Source organism: Oncorhynchus keta, unplaced genomic scaffold, assembly GCF_023373465.1.
Source record: "Oncorhynchus keta strain PuntledgeMale-10-30-2019 unplaced genomic scaffold, Oket_V2 Un_scaffold_5722_pilon_pilon, whole genome shotgun sequence".
In the NCBI taxonomy this organism is placed as follows: Eukaryota; Metazoa; Chordata; class Actinopteri; order Salmoniformes; family Salmonidae; genus Oncorhynchus; species Oncorhynchus keta.
In genome coordinates, this window is record NW_026290965.1 from 353,309 (window position 1) to 370,949 (window position 17,641).

A 17,641-nucleotide genomic window follows, 5' to 3' on the forward strand; every position below is an offset into this window, starting at 1 on the left:
AAACCTGAAAAGGGACTACTTCTAAACGTTGAACATGGTCTCAGAGTATTTTGTACTATTCTGTACGTTAATCCGAGATACTCCATTTAGTATGATATGTTACGTTTCGTATGGTATGTTACGAATTATAAACTGGGTGGTTCGAGCACTGAAAGCTGATTGGCTGACAGCCGTGGTATATCAGATTGTATACCACGGGTATGACAAAACATTTATTTTTACTGCTCTAATTACCATGGTAACCCATTTATAATAGCAATAAGGCACCTCAGAGGTTTGCGTCGTGCCTAAGAACAGCCCTTAGCCATAGTATATTGGCCGTATACCACACCTCCTTGTGCCTTATTGCTTAATTGTAAGTTGCACAATATGTTACGAATTTGCAAAACGTACAATATGTTACGAATTTGCAAAACTTATGGCCTCCCGAATGGCACAGTGGTCTAAGGTACTGCATCTCAGTGCTAGGGGTGTCACTACAGACCCTGGTTTGATTCCAGGCTATATCACTACCGGACGTGATTGGGAGTTCCATAGGGCGGCGCACAATTGGCCCAGTGCTGTTAGGGTTTGGCCGGGTTAGGCGGTCATTGTGAATAAGAATGTGTTCTTAACTAACTTGCCTAGTTAAAGGTAAAGGTTCAATATTTGTGGGTTTTTTTTAAGTATATGTTATACATTCTAATTTGTTGTGGCTAACGTTAGCTAGGTGGCTAGCCCTAACAATAGCTAGCTCTAGGGATTAGGAGTTAAGGTTGAGGGTTAGCTAAAAGGGTCAGGGTTATGGGAAGGGTTAACTAACATGCTAAGTCATTGCAAAGTAGCTAAAAAATAGTAAGTAGTTGCAAAGTTGCTAATTAGCTAAAATGTTAAAGTTGTCCATGATGAGGTTCAAACACACAACCTTTGGGTTGCTAGACGTTTGTGGTATACAGCTACATTGTGGGCCTGTTAAAATACATCAATCATGAGTCATTGGACAAATATCCACTTTGTTAAATCACATTTGTTGAATGTGCGCCAATACGGGGTCCTTCTATCCCCCACGGTCTGCGTTCCAATTACCTCTTTAACGCATCTATGTCTCAAGTGACTCCCTCCAACAGATTACTGAAGGCCAACATACGGGTCAAAGTCAATCAATTCTTCTATGTTTGTCGTGATTAAAGCACAGCGCCTTCAGAAAGTATCCACACTCCTTGATTTTTTCCAAATGTAGTTATGCCTGAATTTAAAATGGATTAATGTAGATGTTTTTATCACTGGCCTACCCACAATACCCCATAATGTAAAAGTGGAATTGTGTTTGTAGAAACTTTTACAAATGAATTGCAAATGAAAAGCTGAAATGTCTTGAGTCAATAACTATTCAACCCCTTGGTTATGGCAAGCCTAAATATGTTCAGGAGTAAAAATGTGCTGAACAAGTCACATAAGTTGCATGGACTGTGTGCAATAATAGTGTGATTTTTGAATGACTATGTCATCTCTGCACTTCACACATACAGTGCCTTCGGAAAGTATTCAGAACCCTTGACTTTTATCACATATTGTTAGGTTACAGCTTTAATCTAAAATTAAAGAAAATTTGCTTTAATACTGCAAAATGTTCTCTGTACCTCATGACAATGTGTAGAACTGCAGGAAATAAGCTTTAAAACCTGCAAAAAAATGTCCATATCTGTGTATGTATGTGTGTGATTGTGTTTTTTGTACATCAATAGTCTATTTATGAACATGGATACACTTGGAGATTTCAAACCAAGGACGGGTGCAGCTTAGCCTACCGCCCGCTGGTGTTTATAGCACTGATGTGTGCATCTTTTGTTTGAACAACCTGCGAGGCAATATGACAATAAAAGAAGACTGAGGGGAGGGAGAAATAATGAAATGGCTGGTGTGGGTGTTTGTTTATCGAAGAAAGCTCGCTGGGCACAAAAACAGCAGATAAGGACTTTGGTCTCTGTGGCTTCGCCAGCTTAATTACTAGCTTCCAGAACCATTACACCATTCAGCATGTGCTAGAGATGAGAAACACAAAAGTTAGAGCGCTACAAAGCCAGATAGGGCCGTTACTATGGTGGCCATAAGGAGAACCCCATCGCTTGAAGGAGGTTCAGAAACTAGTGGGCAGATTAGACAGCTAGAAGATTGGCTGCTGGGGATTTGAAGGTCTTGAGTTGTCAGTGTCACAGCTTTAAGGAAAACTGGACATTAGCCTACAATATAGCCTAAGAAACTACCATTGTGGAATGAAATGGTATGAATGTGTTATTTAAACAAAGGCACGAGGGGGTGTGGTATATGGCCAATATACCACAGCTAAGGGCTGTTGCTACGCACAACGTAATGCAGAGTGCCTGGATACAGCTCTTAGCCGTATATTGGCCATATAGCACAAACCCCCGAGTGCCATATTGCTATTGTTGCTTTCAGCGAATCAGTATTCAGGGCTCGAACCACCCACTTAATGTGTAATTAGTAGCCTAACTATGAAAAAACTAATGTTTTGCAACAGAATCGGCGTAATGAAGACCCCATGTCTGTAATTGTATTTTTTATTGTACTTTTATTTTTTTTCTAGCCCATATATGTTTTATTAATATCAGTCTGTGACCGTTTCCAAGATGGTGGTGAACAGGGCCAACCTGCATAACGTTTTCATGCTACACAGGAACAACTTAGTGAGCTCGCCATCTACTCTGACATCGACCTAAAGAAGCCCCCCCAAGGTCAGAGTTCAGCACCTCCCAAAGATCATGTAGTGTGTCATATCACTTGAGGATGAGTAAGTGATTGCTTGACTATTTGGGCCCAATTAGTGCCCATGTATGTAATGTTAAACAGGGGTTGTCTTGGCTGCACTGTATTCACTAATACAAAACAAAAGTGTGATTCAACACATCAACAGACAGAGCCACATCGACCACAGTCAGTAACACAAGACAGTCTACATTCTCCCATTAATGGATGTCAGCCATTTTCTTTTGGCAAAGGTCTCCGTCTTCCATGTTCCCTTCCCTTGAGGAATGACCTTGGCTGAAGATAGGGGGCGGTAAACGATAAGGTAGGAACACATTCAGGAGCAACGCAGCATCGACGTGGGGAAATACTCAACGGGAAGCAGGAACTAAATGAAAAGAAGCCACTATCATGCGTTTGCTTCTGCGCTCTTCGCTATGGTACACATCGGCATTTCTTGGTTCGCATACTGCCTTTAAAAGTGAGCTTGTCACACAAGCAATTACCTCATATCTGATAAAAACGATGCATTATCAAACCGAAGAGCGAGGACGACCGAACTCCTCTGACTACAGGATATATTTTAGTAAGTTATTAGCCTACCACCATGCGAGACATGGTAGCTCATTCCTTCACCGACGACTAAAACGTGGCCGTTAGTTAGGGTAGATAGTACGGTATTAGCTAAGGATACATATTTCACAGCTGGTTTGGTAACTTACAATTATGGCCCCGTGGCATGGTTGCATTCGACACATTTCAAGTTGTGAGCCGTGTTCTGACTGAAAAACATCCACAATAATAGGTCTAACATGTTTGATTAACGCTACATTTAAATACTATTAGCTGCAACACTTTCCATTTACAGAGCTCTTGCATTTTGAAAGGACATGTTTTTGGTGGCTACAATGTTGCTGTTCCCTTTAACCTTTGTCACGTGTTCTGTCATTGGAGATCTGTTACAAGTCGCCACAAAGTCATCCGTTTTCGCTTTTTATACGGTCTGGCTGGTAGGCGTCACATTACAAGTACAGGACTGATGTATAATGAATTCACATTTGAAATACTATTTTCTTTCTATGGGTATATATGGGTTGTTAAAATGTGCCCCAGTGTGACATTAACAATGGCAGGTTTAAAGACAGACCCCATTGACATGATGGGTTATTCCGTTTTAAATTTACTTTGTGGACCTCAGTCCATATAGGTAGGTCAGTGTCACCGTCTGACAGATTATAACCATTCAGGAGGTAGGGCATGTTGTCTTTAGTGTGAACTCCTGATAAGAAATGCACTCATTTACAGAGAGCGAGCGTGTGGTCACACCTATTAGTTTAAAATGTTACTTAAAGGGCAATTCTGCCATGTTCAACATCTCCATCACCAAACTAGTTTCTACATGTGCAACAGTGTGTTACTATGACCTGTGCTTTAAGATAAGAAAGAAAAGTCATAAAGCAATGCTTCTCTGTGACATCACAGGGTAGGATTTAAAAGTAAAAAAGTGATTTTCCAATAGAGGATATTTTATTGCTCCTCACATCACTGCAAATATGAACTTTTGACCATGTCATCAGGTAGAACTAACTTTATTTTTTCTACAAAATGTAGAAAGCTCAGTTTTCACACGTTGACACTGGTATTGTGCCGGAGATAATGAAAATGTGGTTGAAAAGGGGTGGAGTAAACCTTTTTGAAGCGTTAAAGTGGAACACTATTGCATTGCTACACTTTTCTGTGTAGGGGCCTTACATATTCTGTACCTACCAGTGGAAGCTCCTCGGGAGGACCGTCCTCAGTGAATTAAAAAAAAAAATAGTGAAACATTAAAGTTATCAATTTCTAGATAAAACTATACTAAATATGTTCACATGTCACCAAATAATTGACTTTTTAAACAGTTCTGCAATAAAGGTCTACAGTAGCCTCAGCAGCACTCTGTAGGATAGCGCCATGGTGTAGCCGGAGGACAGCTAGTTAACATCCTCCTCTGGGTACATCCTCCAGTGTAACTGCTTTCTGACTGTACACTGTACTGCAGGATTATAGCTAGCAGGTTTACTAACACGTTAGTTCTAGCTGCTATGTTGAACGTGACATGACAAGGATGTAGGCTGTGTGTAGTGGTCATGATATGAAGGTTTAGCTTGGAAATATTTTTTTGGCCTGGTCACAGACAGCTGATGTGTTGTGCACCGAAGTCCATAAGTGAAGGGAAAAGATGAGAGGAGGAGGAGATAGCTACAAGAAGGAATTATTTATTTATATATATATATATATATATATGCTGTTTTTATGTGAGCGCTATGAAAGTGAACTGTTTCTGTGTGATCGGGTGTATTCATTATGCCGATTCTGTTGAATAATTTCTTAAACAGAAGCAAACGGAACGGGAATAAAAAAAAACTGAATTTGTCCAATAGAAATTCACATTTGTGACTGTTGGACTAATGATTATTCCCTAGATCAGCTAGATGCAGGCAATTGTGTGCAAGGCGGGATTGAATGTGTCACTGTCTGTCACCTTGATTACTCAATGATCTACGTTGTAAACTTGTATTCATTGGCTAGGTTGTAGCAGCCTCATGATGGTCACAGGGAACGTTTGAGTCATGTATAGTCTAACTTATTGATGTTACATTGAGCTGGGTGAATGGAATATGAATGACAGTCATCCAATATGCTGTAATAGAAAATGCCATGTTCATTAAAAAATAAAAAGAATCCTCAAAAAATGTCAGGCTCCTGAGTGGCGCTGCGGTCTAAGGTACTGCATCTCAGTGTAAGAGGCATCACTACATACCCTGGTTCGATTCCAGGCTGTATCACATCCGGCCCTGATAGGTAGTCCCATAGAGCTGTGCACAATTGGCCCAGCGTCGTTAGGGTTTGGCCATCATTGTAAATGAGAATTTGTTATTAAATAAAAATCCTCCATCTTAAATGCCACTGGCACCTAGTAACACTATAGATGTTGCATCCAGCACTTGCGGTATACCAACAGTTCCAGAAAGGTTTGAGAATGATTACAGTACGTCAGTCAATTTACTTTGCATGTGTTTTCTTCTAGAAACCTCTGACGGGAAATACATCTCTCCCTTTCATGATATTCCACTTATCGCCGATGGAGATCAGGTATGCTCTCGATGGTGCTACACATTTAGTTCAATCTGGCTCTATTCTTACTTGGTTGTAGCTTTTATGAAACCGGTCTATGTGATGCAAGGAACGAGTCAATGTTTCCATATTTCCTTTTTGCATGTGGAAATTATAATGGGTGTGAGTATGGAACCTTTTAGGCAGGCATTTTCAAACAGAAACCACATACATTGTCATTGATTTTTTTTGGTGCGTTCAAGTGCTAAGAACACGTGTCATACTCATTCCAAGGAAGGCTGAGTGTCAGCGGGTTTTTGCTCCACCCTTGTACTTGATTGATGAATTAAGGTCACTGATTTAGTAAGGAACTCCCCTCATCTGGTTGTCTGAACTGAAAGGAAAAAACAAATTCCCGCAGACACTCGGCCGTCCTTGGAATGAGATTGACACCCCTGGCTTAGACAGAAAATCATTGAAAAAGCATGATTTTATCTGACAAAGAAATATGTTTATTGAATATGTAAAGGTTACGCATACTTCTCAGCGGGTTTGTCAATAGTAAGGTGACCTGCAAATGTCTAGCCATTTTGTAGCACCTCACTTGCTGGGTATTTTTCCTGTCAGACAGTCTACTATTAGTGTCTGGAACCTCATACGTGGTGTCAGATATTGTGTAGATCTACCAAATATGTCTTTATTATTAATGTCATTTGTGTCTTACTGAAGGAAAATGATGTGCCATCTAAAAAACTGAAGAAGAATGACAATGAGGTATTTGCTCATGCTGACATCTCTACTACAAACAAAGCAAAACAATTGAATCTCTTTAATGAATGCTGAACGCCTTGATTATATTATCTTTGATATAGTTCATATTTTGTTTTACAGGTTCTGTATAACATGGTTGTGGAGGTGCCTCGATGGTCCAATGCCAAAATGGAGGCAAGTAATTGTTTTGGGAGCCTGTCAATGTTACTTTAAGTATTAATCTAATACTATGGTGTGTCCATATACATGAGGATCTGAGACAACCACCGACATAAAGAAAGGCGGTCGACTTTTGTCCGTCGAGGTTTGTTGTCCCTCATTGACTGATCCAAACATCGTTGGAGAGCTTTCTGACGTGCTAGCACACTGGTCTTTGACTAGAAACAGCCAGACAATAGATTAATAATGCATCTGTCTTAAAAAGAAAGGTCCTATAAATATCATCTTCCCTTAATTTATAATGATGTCCTTGCACCAGGCAACTTGTTAATGATATTTAAGCACTTCAGGCAGAGTGAGAGAGAGCTGGAGTTGTGTGAACTTTGAAAGTTGATGGAAAGGTCATCTCACAGTCTCCAGCAGTGGCAGCTGATGGAATAGTAGAGGAGAATGAAAGTGCAAACTGGGTTTGTGGGTACTATTTATTTTATGAGGATTTTAAAATGTACGCCCTTCTGATGTCACTGTCTCAAGATGGTAAACTGCTGACCCAAGTTTAGACTGTCATCGTGTGTTAATTATGCATCTTTCTTTTAGATTGCAACCAAGGAACCACTGAACCCAATCAAGCAGGATATGAAGAAGGGCAAACTCCGATACGTGGCCAACGTGTTTCCTCATAAAGGTTACATCTGGAACTACGGGGCGCTCCCACAGGTGAGACCTCTGTCACCTCTGAGTTGATCATCCTTCTGTCGTTTTACGTATTTCACCATCCCTCTGTTTTCTTCCAGAGTTGGAACAAAATCCACAACTGGAGAGATTCTAAATGGACATCTATCCAATTGTTAACCCTATTCGCTAGTCCTTCAGCGGAAAACACTAGAACGTCTCAGTGGAAACTCGACTGCCAGTAATGCATTTCTTCTTTCATCCTCCGGCAGTATTGATTTGGCCAAAGTGAATGACTAATACAGGCGGATACATGGAAAACACTTCACGATTCATAAAATGGGTCTTGTTGGTGAAATCCACAGCGTGTGGCCCTGAGCGTTTTCATATACGAGTGCATTAAGCAGCCTGCCCCGCGGACATCATTGATTTTCCCATTACTTATTATTATTGTCTGCTGCTCTCCCCACTGGCTGAGAATGATGCACTGTGCCCACTGGCTGGGAATGATGCACTGTGGGCGGCTCAACAAATTTGACAGTTCATCTCACGATGTTCGAAATGACGGTATACAAACAGTGTTTACAGGGATAACGGTGTTAGTGCTGTCTCTTCTCGTGTTGAAACAGACATGGGAAGACCCGAACCACACGGACAAGGACACCAAGTGCTGCGGTGACAACGACCCCATAGACGTCTGTGAAATCGGCACGCTGGTAAGACGGTCTAGACTTTGGCTAAATCATATCCAAGAATAATAACATTACTTGTATGTATGAAAGTTAATTAAGTCAGTTAATAGTTCATTTAGACATATTAAAATTAAGCAATAAGGCCCGAGGAGCCGTGGTATATGGCCAATATACCATGGCTAAGGGCGGTCCTCAGCACGACGCAATGCAGAGTGCCTGTATACAACCCTTAGCCGTGATATATTGGCCGTATACAACAAACCCCAGAGGTGCCTTATTGCTATTATAAACTGGTTACCAATGTAATAAGAGCAGTAAAAATACATGTTTTGTCATACCCATGGTATACAGTCTGATATACCACGGCTGTCAGCCAATCAGTATTCAGAGCTTAAACCACCCAGATTATAATATGTATATAAAGTAACTCATGGAACGTATAATGTAATACATGTTAATGTATAACATGTCATGTATATTGTACTTTTACCTGAGGAGTTGTGTCTGTCTTACCGGTGTCCTGCAGGTGTGTTCCCCAGGTCAGGTGATCCAGGTGAAAGTGCTGGGGGTTCTGGCCATGATCGACGAGGGAGAGACGGACTGGAAGCTAATAGCCATCAACGCTGATGACCCAGAGGCCCCCAGCCTTAACAGTCAGTCTTAGGAACTTGTTACAGTACTTCAGAACATCACTGCTGTATAGACATTTTAAACACGTCAAACACATATTAGGCTCCGTTTACACAGGCAACCCAATTCAATCCAATTAGTGCTAAAACAAAAAGGTATCTGCTGGTCTTTTGACCAATCAGATTTGAACATGATCTGATGTCTAAAGATTGGATCTGACTGGTCAAAATACCAATTAGTGGGAAAATGATCAGAATTGGCCTGCCCGTGTAAACCCAGCCTTAGACAAATTATCCGCAGCACAGTATCCATTAACCTAGTGTGTTTGATCTCAGTATTTAAATTTTTTGTAATTTAGCAGTTGCTGTTATCCAGAGTGACTTACGGTAGTGAGTGCACACATGTCCTATACTGGTCTCCCGTGGGAATCGAACCCACAATCCTGGCGTTGCAAGCACCATGCTCTACCGACTGAGCCACACAGGACCAGTATTTAGAATCACAGTGTGCTCGCTTGTATTCTCCTCAGGTATCGAGGATGTCCGTAAGAGCAGATCGGGTCATTTGGAGGCCACGGTCGACTGGTTTAAAAAATACAAGGTGCCAGACGGCAAGCCCGAAAACCAGTTTGCGTTCAATGGACAGTTCAAAGACAAGGTACATAGAGTTTCTCCATTAGGGCCACATACTATATATTAAAGTATAATAGCTGGTATATATCGTACTATTTTCCTGAAAGTGTTCTAGTCCAGTGCCATGGTAGTTACTTTAATAGGAGGGACTCTGATGGTGCATTCCCTTCCCCAGGGATAGCAAATGATTAGTTTCTCTCTCTTTGTCTCTCCATTCCTCCTCCTCTTTAGGACTTTGCTATGGAGGTCATTAAGTCCACTCACGAGCACTGGAGGGCACTGGTGCAGAAGCAGACTAATGGTGGCGAGATAGATTGGTGAGGAGCGTCTGTGTGTGTGTTATCCCAGCAGGGTGTGTTAGCCCAGTAGGGGTGGGGTGTGTGTGTTTCATCCTACGTTACACATAATACACTGCTCATGTGGTCGGTCAGCTAATAGCCCTCCAGCCTCCCTTATGGAATTACAATAAGCCTGCATGATATGTTCTTGATTTTTCTGTGTTGCTTGATAATGACCTACGTTTCTTCTTTAACAACAGTAAAAATGTCTCTGTCTGCGAGAGCCCTTTCAAATTCACTGGGGAGGACGCCTGCAATGTGGTCAAATCGGTGAGAATATCAGTTCAGCTCTGTGTGTGCTGTAACTATAACTAAGCTTTGTGTTTTCAAGCAATGTCGTCAGGAGCATTCTTAGTATCGCGTTTGGATCTGATAGTCTTGTGACATCATATCCTGTGCTTCCTCCTTAGGCTCCTGCTGGTGGCGAGGCACTTCCTGTACCTCCAGAAGGTATGTATCAAGTGACTGACTTGCTTGACAATGAGACCCATTTTAGCCACATGATTGAATTGATAAGAAATAAGAAATACATATATTCATATTATATGTGTATATATTACGTTCCCTTTTTTAATATCACATTGATATCCACTATTGTCTGTTACAGTGGACAAGTGGCATTTCCTTTCCAAGTGATTCTGGACTGAAGTCCTGCGACGTAAAAAGCTGAGAACTTTTGTCCAATGTTCAGATGAAGCACTTCAAGTACTGTATTTTTTTCTATTGTTACTGCAAATGTTTTAGTATTCAGCTGATTTGGTTATTCCCATCTAAATTTGTAAATGATTATATCATGTTTTATTGCATTATGTTTGAGACTGATGTTCTCGTACAGACAGACAGGCCTATTGTATTTTATTTAAAAGTGCCAAAGTGCATTTCAGTAATGGGTTGTATGCTATTGAAATTAGAAAACATTCTTTGATATTCATAATTTCTCAAATCGAAAACTACATTTGCACAGTTTTCTTTGTAAGGTATCCAATGGTTCGATCCACCTTCTTTTGATAAATAAAAGCATCCAGGTGTGAGACGCATGGTGTGCCTTCGATTGACATCAACAACATTTCCACTCACAAACATGCAGACCAAAATAAATATTTGAACCACTCAAATTCAAATGACAACTAGATGTGGAACTTAAAACGTGCTTTAAATAAATATAAATTTTATTAAAAACACCCACATCTCAGCAATATCAGGAATGATATCATAAACAGCTTTCAAATAAACTGCATTCAGTACATTACAATACTTACAGCATTATAACATTCTTAATTCCATGTTTAGCATACCAACCTTAAAGGGGAACAAGGGAAGCAGGAACAAAAAAAGACGGAGGCAGAAAATAACAAAACGTTTTAAAAACTTTTTAGTGTCTCAAACAGCAAAAATACCAACACGTGTACATTAAACTGCTAGCTTAACATAAGAGCTGTGCACTCTCATGCGTTAGTCAAGCTCAAAGTCATTCAAGTAATGTTGAATCACACTCCAACACTCTGAAGCTTTTCAAGTATGGCTATGCTCGTCACCCGCTATGTCTCAGACACTCCTTTTCACAACCACAACCTGCTACTGTCGCTGGGTCCTGTACACTGAAATTCAACATTAAAATGTTCCATTTTTTTTCACAGAAACTGCAATCCTTTACAAAAAACTATTAAGTGACTTTAGCTAACAGGAACCGTAGAGCTGTAAACATTGCTGTTTTTTGACAGTGAGTGCGGCAATCTACAAAACCAAGGAACATTATCTAACTGAATGTCCTGTGAACCTGGAAAAGACTAAACGATAGATTTGAAAGAAGATTGCTGATAGAAACATGGGCCGTGGGTACATTTGACAAAATTACAAGAAACCTACACCTTTTAACATATTACAATAGTAGGTTGTTATTAAAAATCAACAATTGTATTTTCGTAATACAAACACATGGTATGTACAATGTGGCATAATTTATTTTAAACACATTTACAATAATCTACTGATTTTCTTATCTTAAATAAAATGTTTTGTAATATTTTATTACATTGTTTTTTTTCTGAAAAGAAAGGAAGTGCTTTGGGAAAACGACAGTATAAATGTTAGAGTGGGGGGGTTGTCACTCAGAAAAAGCAGTTGACTCATCATATATCATTAAAATCAAATGGAGAGAGATAATCGTAATATAATTGTTTAGTGGTTATAAATACATTTCACTATTAAACTATACACAGGCACACAAATGTGCGTCATCTAGCATAACTGCCCTGGTCTTGCCTCACAGTAAAAGCGAAGGCATCGCTCTTTACCTTGTCAATGCCATCATTTCCCTTTAATCAATTCAGTGCATATTATATGTTCAAATTTACTTCAAAAGTATACCACCAATCTACTAGCTAAAGCATAAGTACAACAAAAAAAGCGCAGGTCGTCAATGCCATATTTTTGCTGATAAAGTTTAGTTTTCTGTTTTTTAAGTGTGTGTATTTATGAGGGGGGGAAAGAAACCCACACAACGCTCTTGCTAGTATCACTGCTCTTTATTAAGCTTTACATATCAGCCTCAAGGCCTTCATCAGATGGTTCTGACGAAAGCTCTGACAAGCCTTGAGGCCGATACGTAAAGCTTAAGAGCGGGGATTCTAGCAAGAGCAGTGTGCGGGTTTCTTCTTTTTTGTCATCTCAACTGTTACCGTGCACTTGCAACAAAGATAGCTCAGGTGTGCGAGTGACTTTCTTAAGGGTGTGTATATACAGTACCAGTCAAAAGTTTGGACACACCTACTCATTCAAGGGTTTTTCTTTTATTTTTGACTATTTTCTACATTCTAGAATAATACTGAAGACAAACTATGAAATAACACATGGAATCATGTAGTAACCAAAAACGTGTAAAACAAATCAAAATATATATTTTAGATTCTTCAATGTATCCACCCTTTTCCTTGATGACAGCTTTGTACACGCTTGGCATTCTCTCAACCAGCTTCACCTGGAAGCTTCCAACAGTCTTGAAGGAGTTCCCACATATACTGAGCCATTGTTGGCTGCTTTTCCTTCACTCTGTGGTCCAACTCATCCCGAACCATCTCAATTGGGTTGAGGCCAAGTCATCTGATGCAGCACTCCATCACTCTCCTTCTTGGTCAAATAGCCCTTACACAGCCTGGAGGTGTGTTGGGTAATTTTCCTGTTGAAAAACAAATTATTGTCCCAATAAGCGCAAACCAGATGGGATATCACTGCAGAATGCTGTGGAAACCATTCTGGTTAAGTGTGCCTTGAATTCTAAGAAACTCACAGTGTCACCAGCACCCCCACATATCACACCTCCTCCTCCATGCTTCATGGTGGGAACCACACATGCAGAGATCATCCATTCACCTACTCTTCGTCTCAAAAAGACACGGTGGTTGGAACCCAAACTCTCAAATTTGGACTCATCAGACCAAAGGACAGATTTCCACTGGTCTAATGTCCATTGCTCATGTTTCGTGGGCCAAGCAAGTGTCTAATTATTATTATTATTAGTGTCCATTAGTAGTGGTTTCTTTGCAGCAATTTGACCATGAAGGCCTGATTCACGTAGTCTCCTCTGAACAGTTGATGTTGAGATGTGTCTGTTACCTGAACTCTGTGAAGCATTTTTTTAGGCTGCAATTTCTGAGGCCGGTAACTCTTAATGAAATTATTCTCTGCGGCAGAGGTAACTCTGGGTCTTCCTTTCCTGCGGCGGTCCTCATGAGAGCCAGTTTCATCATAGCGCTTGATGGTTTTTAGTAATATAGTAAAAATAAAGAAAACCCTTGAATGAGTAGGTGTGTCCAAACCTTTGACTGGTACTCTTAAGTAATTCATTGGGATTCAAGATGGAGGCAAATCGCTGAATGAGAGGAAAACTAGATGAATGTACAGAAATGAGTTGAAATATCCCTGATTTTGCTATTATATCAAAGCTTAAAGTTCAAGTAATTCTTCCTAGTAGATCGAGCATGAAGAAAGCAGTAAGCAATGAACTCCGCCTTGGTGGTGGCCTGAAGTCTGTTATTGTAGTTAACTTTTTTTTGAAAGTGACAACAAAGGAAGGAGAAAGAAATGCCTTTGTGTCATGCTCCTGTAATATTGCCAAACTAGTTCTGAGGTATATGGCAAGTAGGTACTTTAACTGTACATCATTCATTTGCCTTCTCAACGCCCCTAGAGTCTCACATTATGTGTTCGCATAGCAGGTTGAGTAGCACCATATGTCATTAAAATCAGTACAAACCCAAAGAAATATAACTTTTTCTTTACAACACTCAAATCCTAAAGCGTTAAAAAAAGAGTCATTAATTTACTGTACAAATCTAATCTTTTATCATACAACTAGATTACAATTATTTAAAGATCAACCACAGCAAGCCAGCTGCCTTCGAAACCGTGAAACTGACATTTGAGCTAACCCTGTTTCATGTCCTACACCAAAGGAAGGTAAGGAACATGTTCACAAAACACAACAGTCGCATGACAACACGTAATATATGCACAATTCAGGTTTTTTCTGTGAACCTGTGGTCAAGAACTCTGAAACAGTTGCTGACAAAGTAAATAACCCTTGAGAGAATATGAGAGAATCACATTTTTTGTTGTTGAAACATTACCGTCTGAAAATGCACCCTTTTAGAATGGCTCCATTTACAATGTAAAGGACATGATAACAATTGTGAAACTGAAAGCACCAGAAAGTAAAATGTACAAATTTGATTGGCATGATATTCCTACTGTTATACAGGTAGGCTACAGTAATTTAAATCAAGTTTTTGTGATAAATCTATCAATTTCATGTCTTGAAAATAATTCCTTTGTTGTAACTGTAGACGTTTTTGCACCAATGATCTGATCTGAAGGTATTATCAAAATATTTTACCTTCAATATCAAAAGTGCTTTTTTTTTGCTGATATTTTGTTGATTTTGTACAGTATTTTCAGTTTCATCCATTTTCACACAAATCATCTGGAGAAACACGTTTATCTATGCAAACTGATTTGGTTCAAACATGAAGACATTTGAACAAAACTGTATAATAAAGACACGCTCCACTTTTAGCACCGTTATTGTGGTGTGTCCACAAAGTTCAGTGTTTTTTACAGTATGTCAAGATTATATATATTAAAAAAATAATGTTTAAACGCTTAATTAGAAAATTAAAGCCACCAAAAAAGAAACATTGTTTCCAGTAAATATAGAAGTCCTGATGTATTGGACCTGCAAAGCACCCGAGAAACGTTAACAGTGTGTATCTTGTAAAAGTAACCAGATAATAAATACTTCCTTAGTAGAGGGGGGTCAACCAACCAATCGGTAAGGTCCGAACTTTCAAGAGGTGACAAACCTGATGTACTCTATAACGTGGTACGACTTCCAATTGATCAAGTTCCTTCTCCCCCCACGCTGTGTTCTTCTGACACTGTTGCTTGCAGTCAGGAGAGAGAGGATGCTCTGTGTTTTGAGGCTAGTGGTGCTTCAGCTTGAGGTTTTAAAGATAGCACCGTCAGTATAGCACCGTGAGTTTTAATTCTCAGTGTTATTCCTCGTGAGTGAACCCTACAGAACAGTATGAATATCTCTTGTCTAGATGAAGCGGCTGTACGGCCCTGTGACCTTGGTAAAAGCGTAGGGCGACGTGTTGACGTAGGTGTTTGTGGTGCACGACATGGACCTCTCCATGAGGGTCTGGATGAAGCGCTTGTACGGCGGCTCCCCTTGCTGCTCTGACAGCTCCGGGTGCTCCCTCTTCGCTCCCTTCTTAGTGCTCTTGCTGGGTGTCACTGTGGCGCCCTCGGCCCCGTTCCTCTCGGCGTCCTCATCCTTCTCCCGTTGCTTCTCGGCCATCTTGGCCTCCCACAGCGCCAGGCCGTGCTTCGCCTCGTTCATGTTCTTGTGCTGGTAAAACACCAGGGAGATGCGAGCGGGGTGGTTGCGTTTGGGGTTTTTTAGCGGGGTGGTGGCATGCATCTCCCGCTTGGCACACTCGATGAGGATGGAGCCATGGCTGGGCGCCACAGCCACCCCGCCGATCTCCGGATCCAGGAAGTTGTGCTCGTTGTCAGACCACATGGCAGGCTTCTCCTTGGGTGTGGTGGGCGTTGGCGGACCCGACCTGGGCTCCTGCTTGATCATGGGGGAACCCCCGTGGAGGTGTTCGTTGGGGAGCCCTGGGAACCCTGGTTGCGTGGGTGTCATGCACGGGCTTTGGAGACCCATCTCGGTCTTGACTTGCATACAGAAAGGGTCCTGGGGGCCGCCCGGGGGGAACATTTTGGGGCTCTGGGAGAGGTAGGGATTGGGGTACCCACCAAACTGATTGCCTTTGCTTACTGCTGCTGCATAGTCCAGCCCTGGGTGGTGGGCTGAGGGCGGCCTGGAGAGCGCATCCAGGTATTGGGCATCGGGGGCACCGCTGGGACCGTACGAGGGGGGACCGTAGGGGCTCATGGGGTGGATGCCTGACCTCATGCTGCTACAGTTGCTGTAACCATTGATCTGTAAACCAGGCTCACCATACTGAGGAGGGTAGTTGACCCCATAGCGTTGGTGCGCACCATACTGCTGCTGCATGTCGGAGTAAAGCGCTCCTGGCCTCTGTTGCCGGTACATGTCCAGGTGCTTTGGGTTCGAGGTGTAGTAAGGGTGGTAGTTGTCTAAGGGCGAACCTCCGTTACACTGGTAACCCGGGTAGGGACTACCTGGAGTCATGGGGCTGGGATAAGAGCTCGGTGGATTCGACCCATTCATGTAAGAGTTGGGTATGTGCAAAGGGGAGGGGTAAGGGCTTGCTGAGGCTGGTGGCTGGGGGTACATGCTACCTGGCTTGGAAGTGCTTTGAAAAGGGCCGGGGTGGTTGGGGAAGCCGGCGTAGGGGCTGGCTGGATGGGGGGATCCAGGGAAGGCGTGAAGAGCATTCTGGTGCTGGAGTTGCTGGAGGTGGGCGCCGAGGGGGTGACCTGGCGGCTGACCTGGTGGCTGGGGGGTCGTTCCCATGGCGCCTGGATTTGGACCTGGGAGAAGAGAGCGATGGAAACACGTCTTAGAAACAGGCAGCTTAACTAGGGCTCGCTGTTTTGGGTGATCATGTCACATGACCTAGATTTTTATCTTTATTTGAAGTATTTTCCAGAAATTAGAATTACACAAAAATGCAGCAATTGTCTGAGGATGGTGCTGCACCATCTGACATAAAATGGGACAGTTTGATGAAAAAGCTTGAAATGAAAGGTTAAAATCCAAGTCATGTGACAAAACACAGGGCTCTTACGCATAACATATAAAATGCTAAGAAATACTGTAGACTGACTGTGTACGATATAACCAGTCATTATACAAGATGATGCCAAGTATGCCAAGATCTATAAAGATCCAATCTATTAGAGGCTGATGGAATGCTAGAAAATGCCGGAGGAGAACAACAGTATCATCTGTGTCTTCTATTCTAAAATATCACTATAGTCCTCCTACATTAGAGTCTTGTGTCTGAACCCTGCTACACTGTGTTCATCTCCACCCACCTGTCCCAGGAGTGCTCTGAGCTATGCTCTCATAAGTGCTACTAGATTTCAGCTTGGCCTGTAGGGCTTTCTCTGCCTTCGAAGGCGTGTCCGGTCCCCCGGCATTCTTGCTTGCGGCAGCCCGCTTGGCGTCCAGCTTCTTCTGCCGACAGGACTTGGCGGGCTCGGAGAGCATGCGAATCTGGCGGCGGAAGGCATTGAGCACCTGGATGGCGCCCGTCTTGATCTTCTCCTGCTGGCCCTCTGCACTGCCAAATTCATCCGTTGGCGAGGCCTTGTAAAGGGGCAGCACATGGAGCTGCTCGTCCTCCGGAATCTTCCCGATCTGGCGGTTGTCCTCCTTGGTTAGCGTGCACACCTGGGATAGATGGTGGGTGGG

At 41.9% G+C, this 17,641-nt stretch overlaps 2 protein-coding genes and 1 non-coding gene across 3 annotated transcripts in view; 1 reads left to right on the forward strand and 2 right to left on the reverse strand.

Moving 5' to 3' along the window:
- Positions 1-3,071: 3,071 nt before the first annotated feature.
- ppa2 (inorganic pyrophosphatase 2) lies at positions 3,072-10,763 on the forward strand. Its single transcript, XM_052517044.1, has 12 exons — positions 3,072-3,328; positions 5,813-5,877; positions 6,568-6,612; positions 6,730-6,783; positions 7,366-7,485; positions 8,070-8,156; positions 8,659-8,785; positions 9,292-9,419; positions 9,626-9,711; positions 9,933-10,002; positions 10,143-10,182; positions 10,340-10,763. The coding sequence occupies exons 1-12, from the start codon at positions 3,154-3,156 to the stop codon at positions 10,366-10,368; spliced, it is 1,026 nt and encodes a 341-aa protein (XP_052373004.1). The 5' UTR covers positions 3,072-3,153; the 3' UTR covers positions 10,369-10,763.
- On the reverse strand, positions 9,172-9,253 carry trnaa-ugc (transfer RNA alanine (anticodon UGC)). The gene has a single exon. It is a non-coding gene; the product is annotated as a tRNA-Ala (tRNA).
- Positions 10,764-10,880: 117 nt separating the features above from the next.
- Positions 10,881-17,641, reverse strand: part of tet2 (tet methylcytosine dioxygenase 2) — a 57,542-nt gene continuing 50,781 nt past the window's right edge. The window contains exons 9-10 of the mRNA XM_052517043.1: positions 17,263-17,620; positions 10,881-16,755 (exon numbers count right to left, since the gene is read on the reverse strand). Coding sequence (XP_052373003.1) covers positions 15,329-16,755; positions 17,263-17,620 — 1,785 coding nt within the window. The 3' untranslated portion in view covers positions 10,881-15,328. The remainder of the gene's footprint in view (positions 16,756-17,262; positions 17,621-17,641) is intronic.

Excerpts from the sequence above, each read along its gene's own strand:
- ppa2 (XM_052517044.1), top strand. The coding sequence starts at position 3,154 with ATGCGTTTGCTTCTGCGCTCTTCGCTATGGTACACATCGGCATTTCTT. Across the intron at positions 6,784-7,365 it reads GGTCCAATGCCAAAATGGAG|ATTGCAACCAAGGAACCACT; the intron begins GCAAGTAATTGT and ends TCTTTCTTTTAG. Across the intron at positions 9,420-9,625 it reads ATGGACAGTTCAAAGACAAG|GACTTTGCTATGGAGGTCAT; the intron begins GTACATAGAGTT and ends CCTCCTCTTTAG.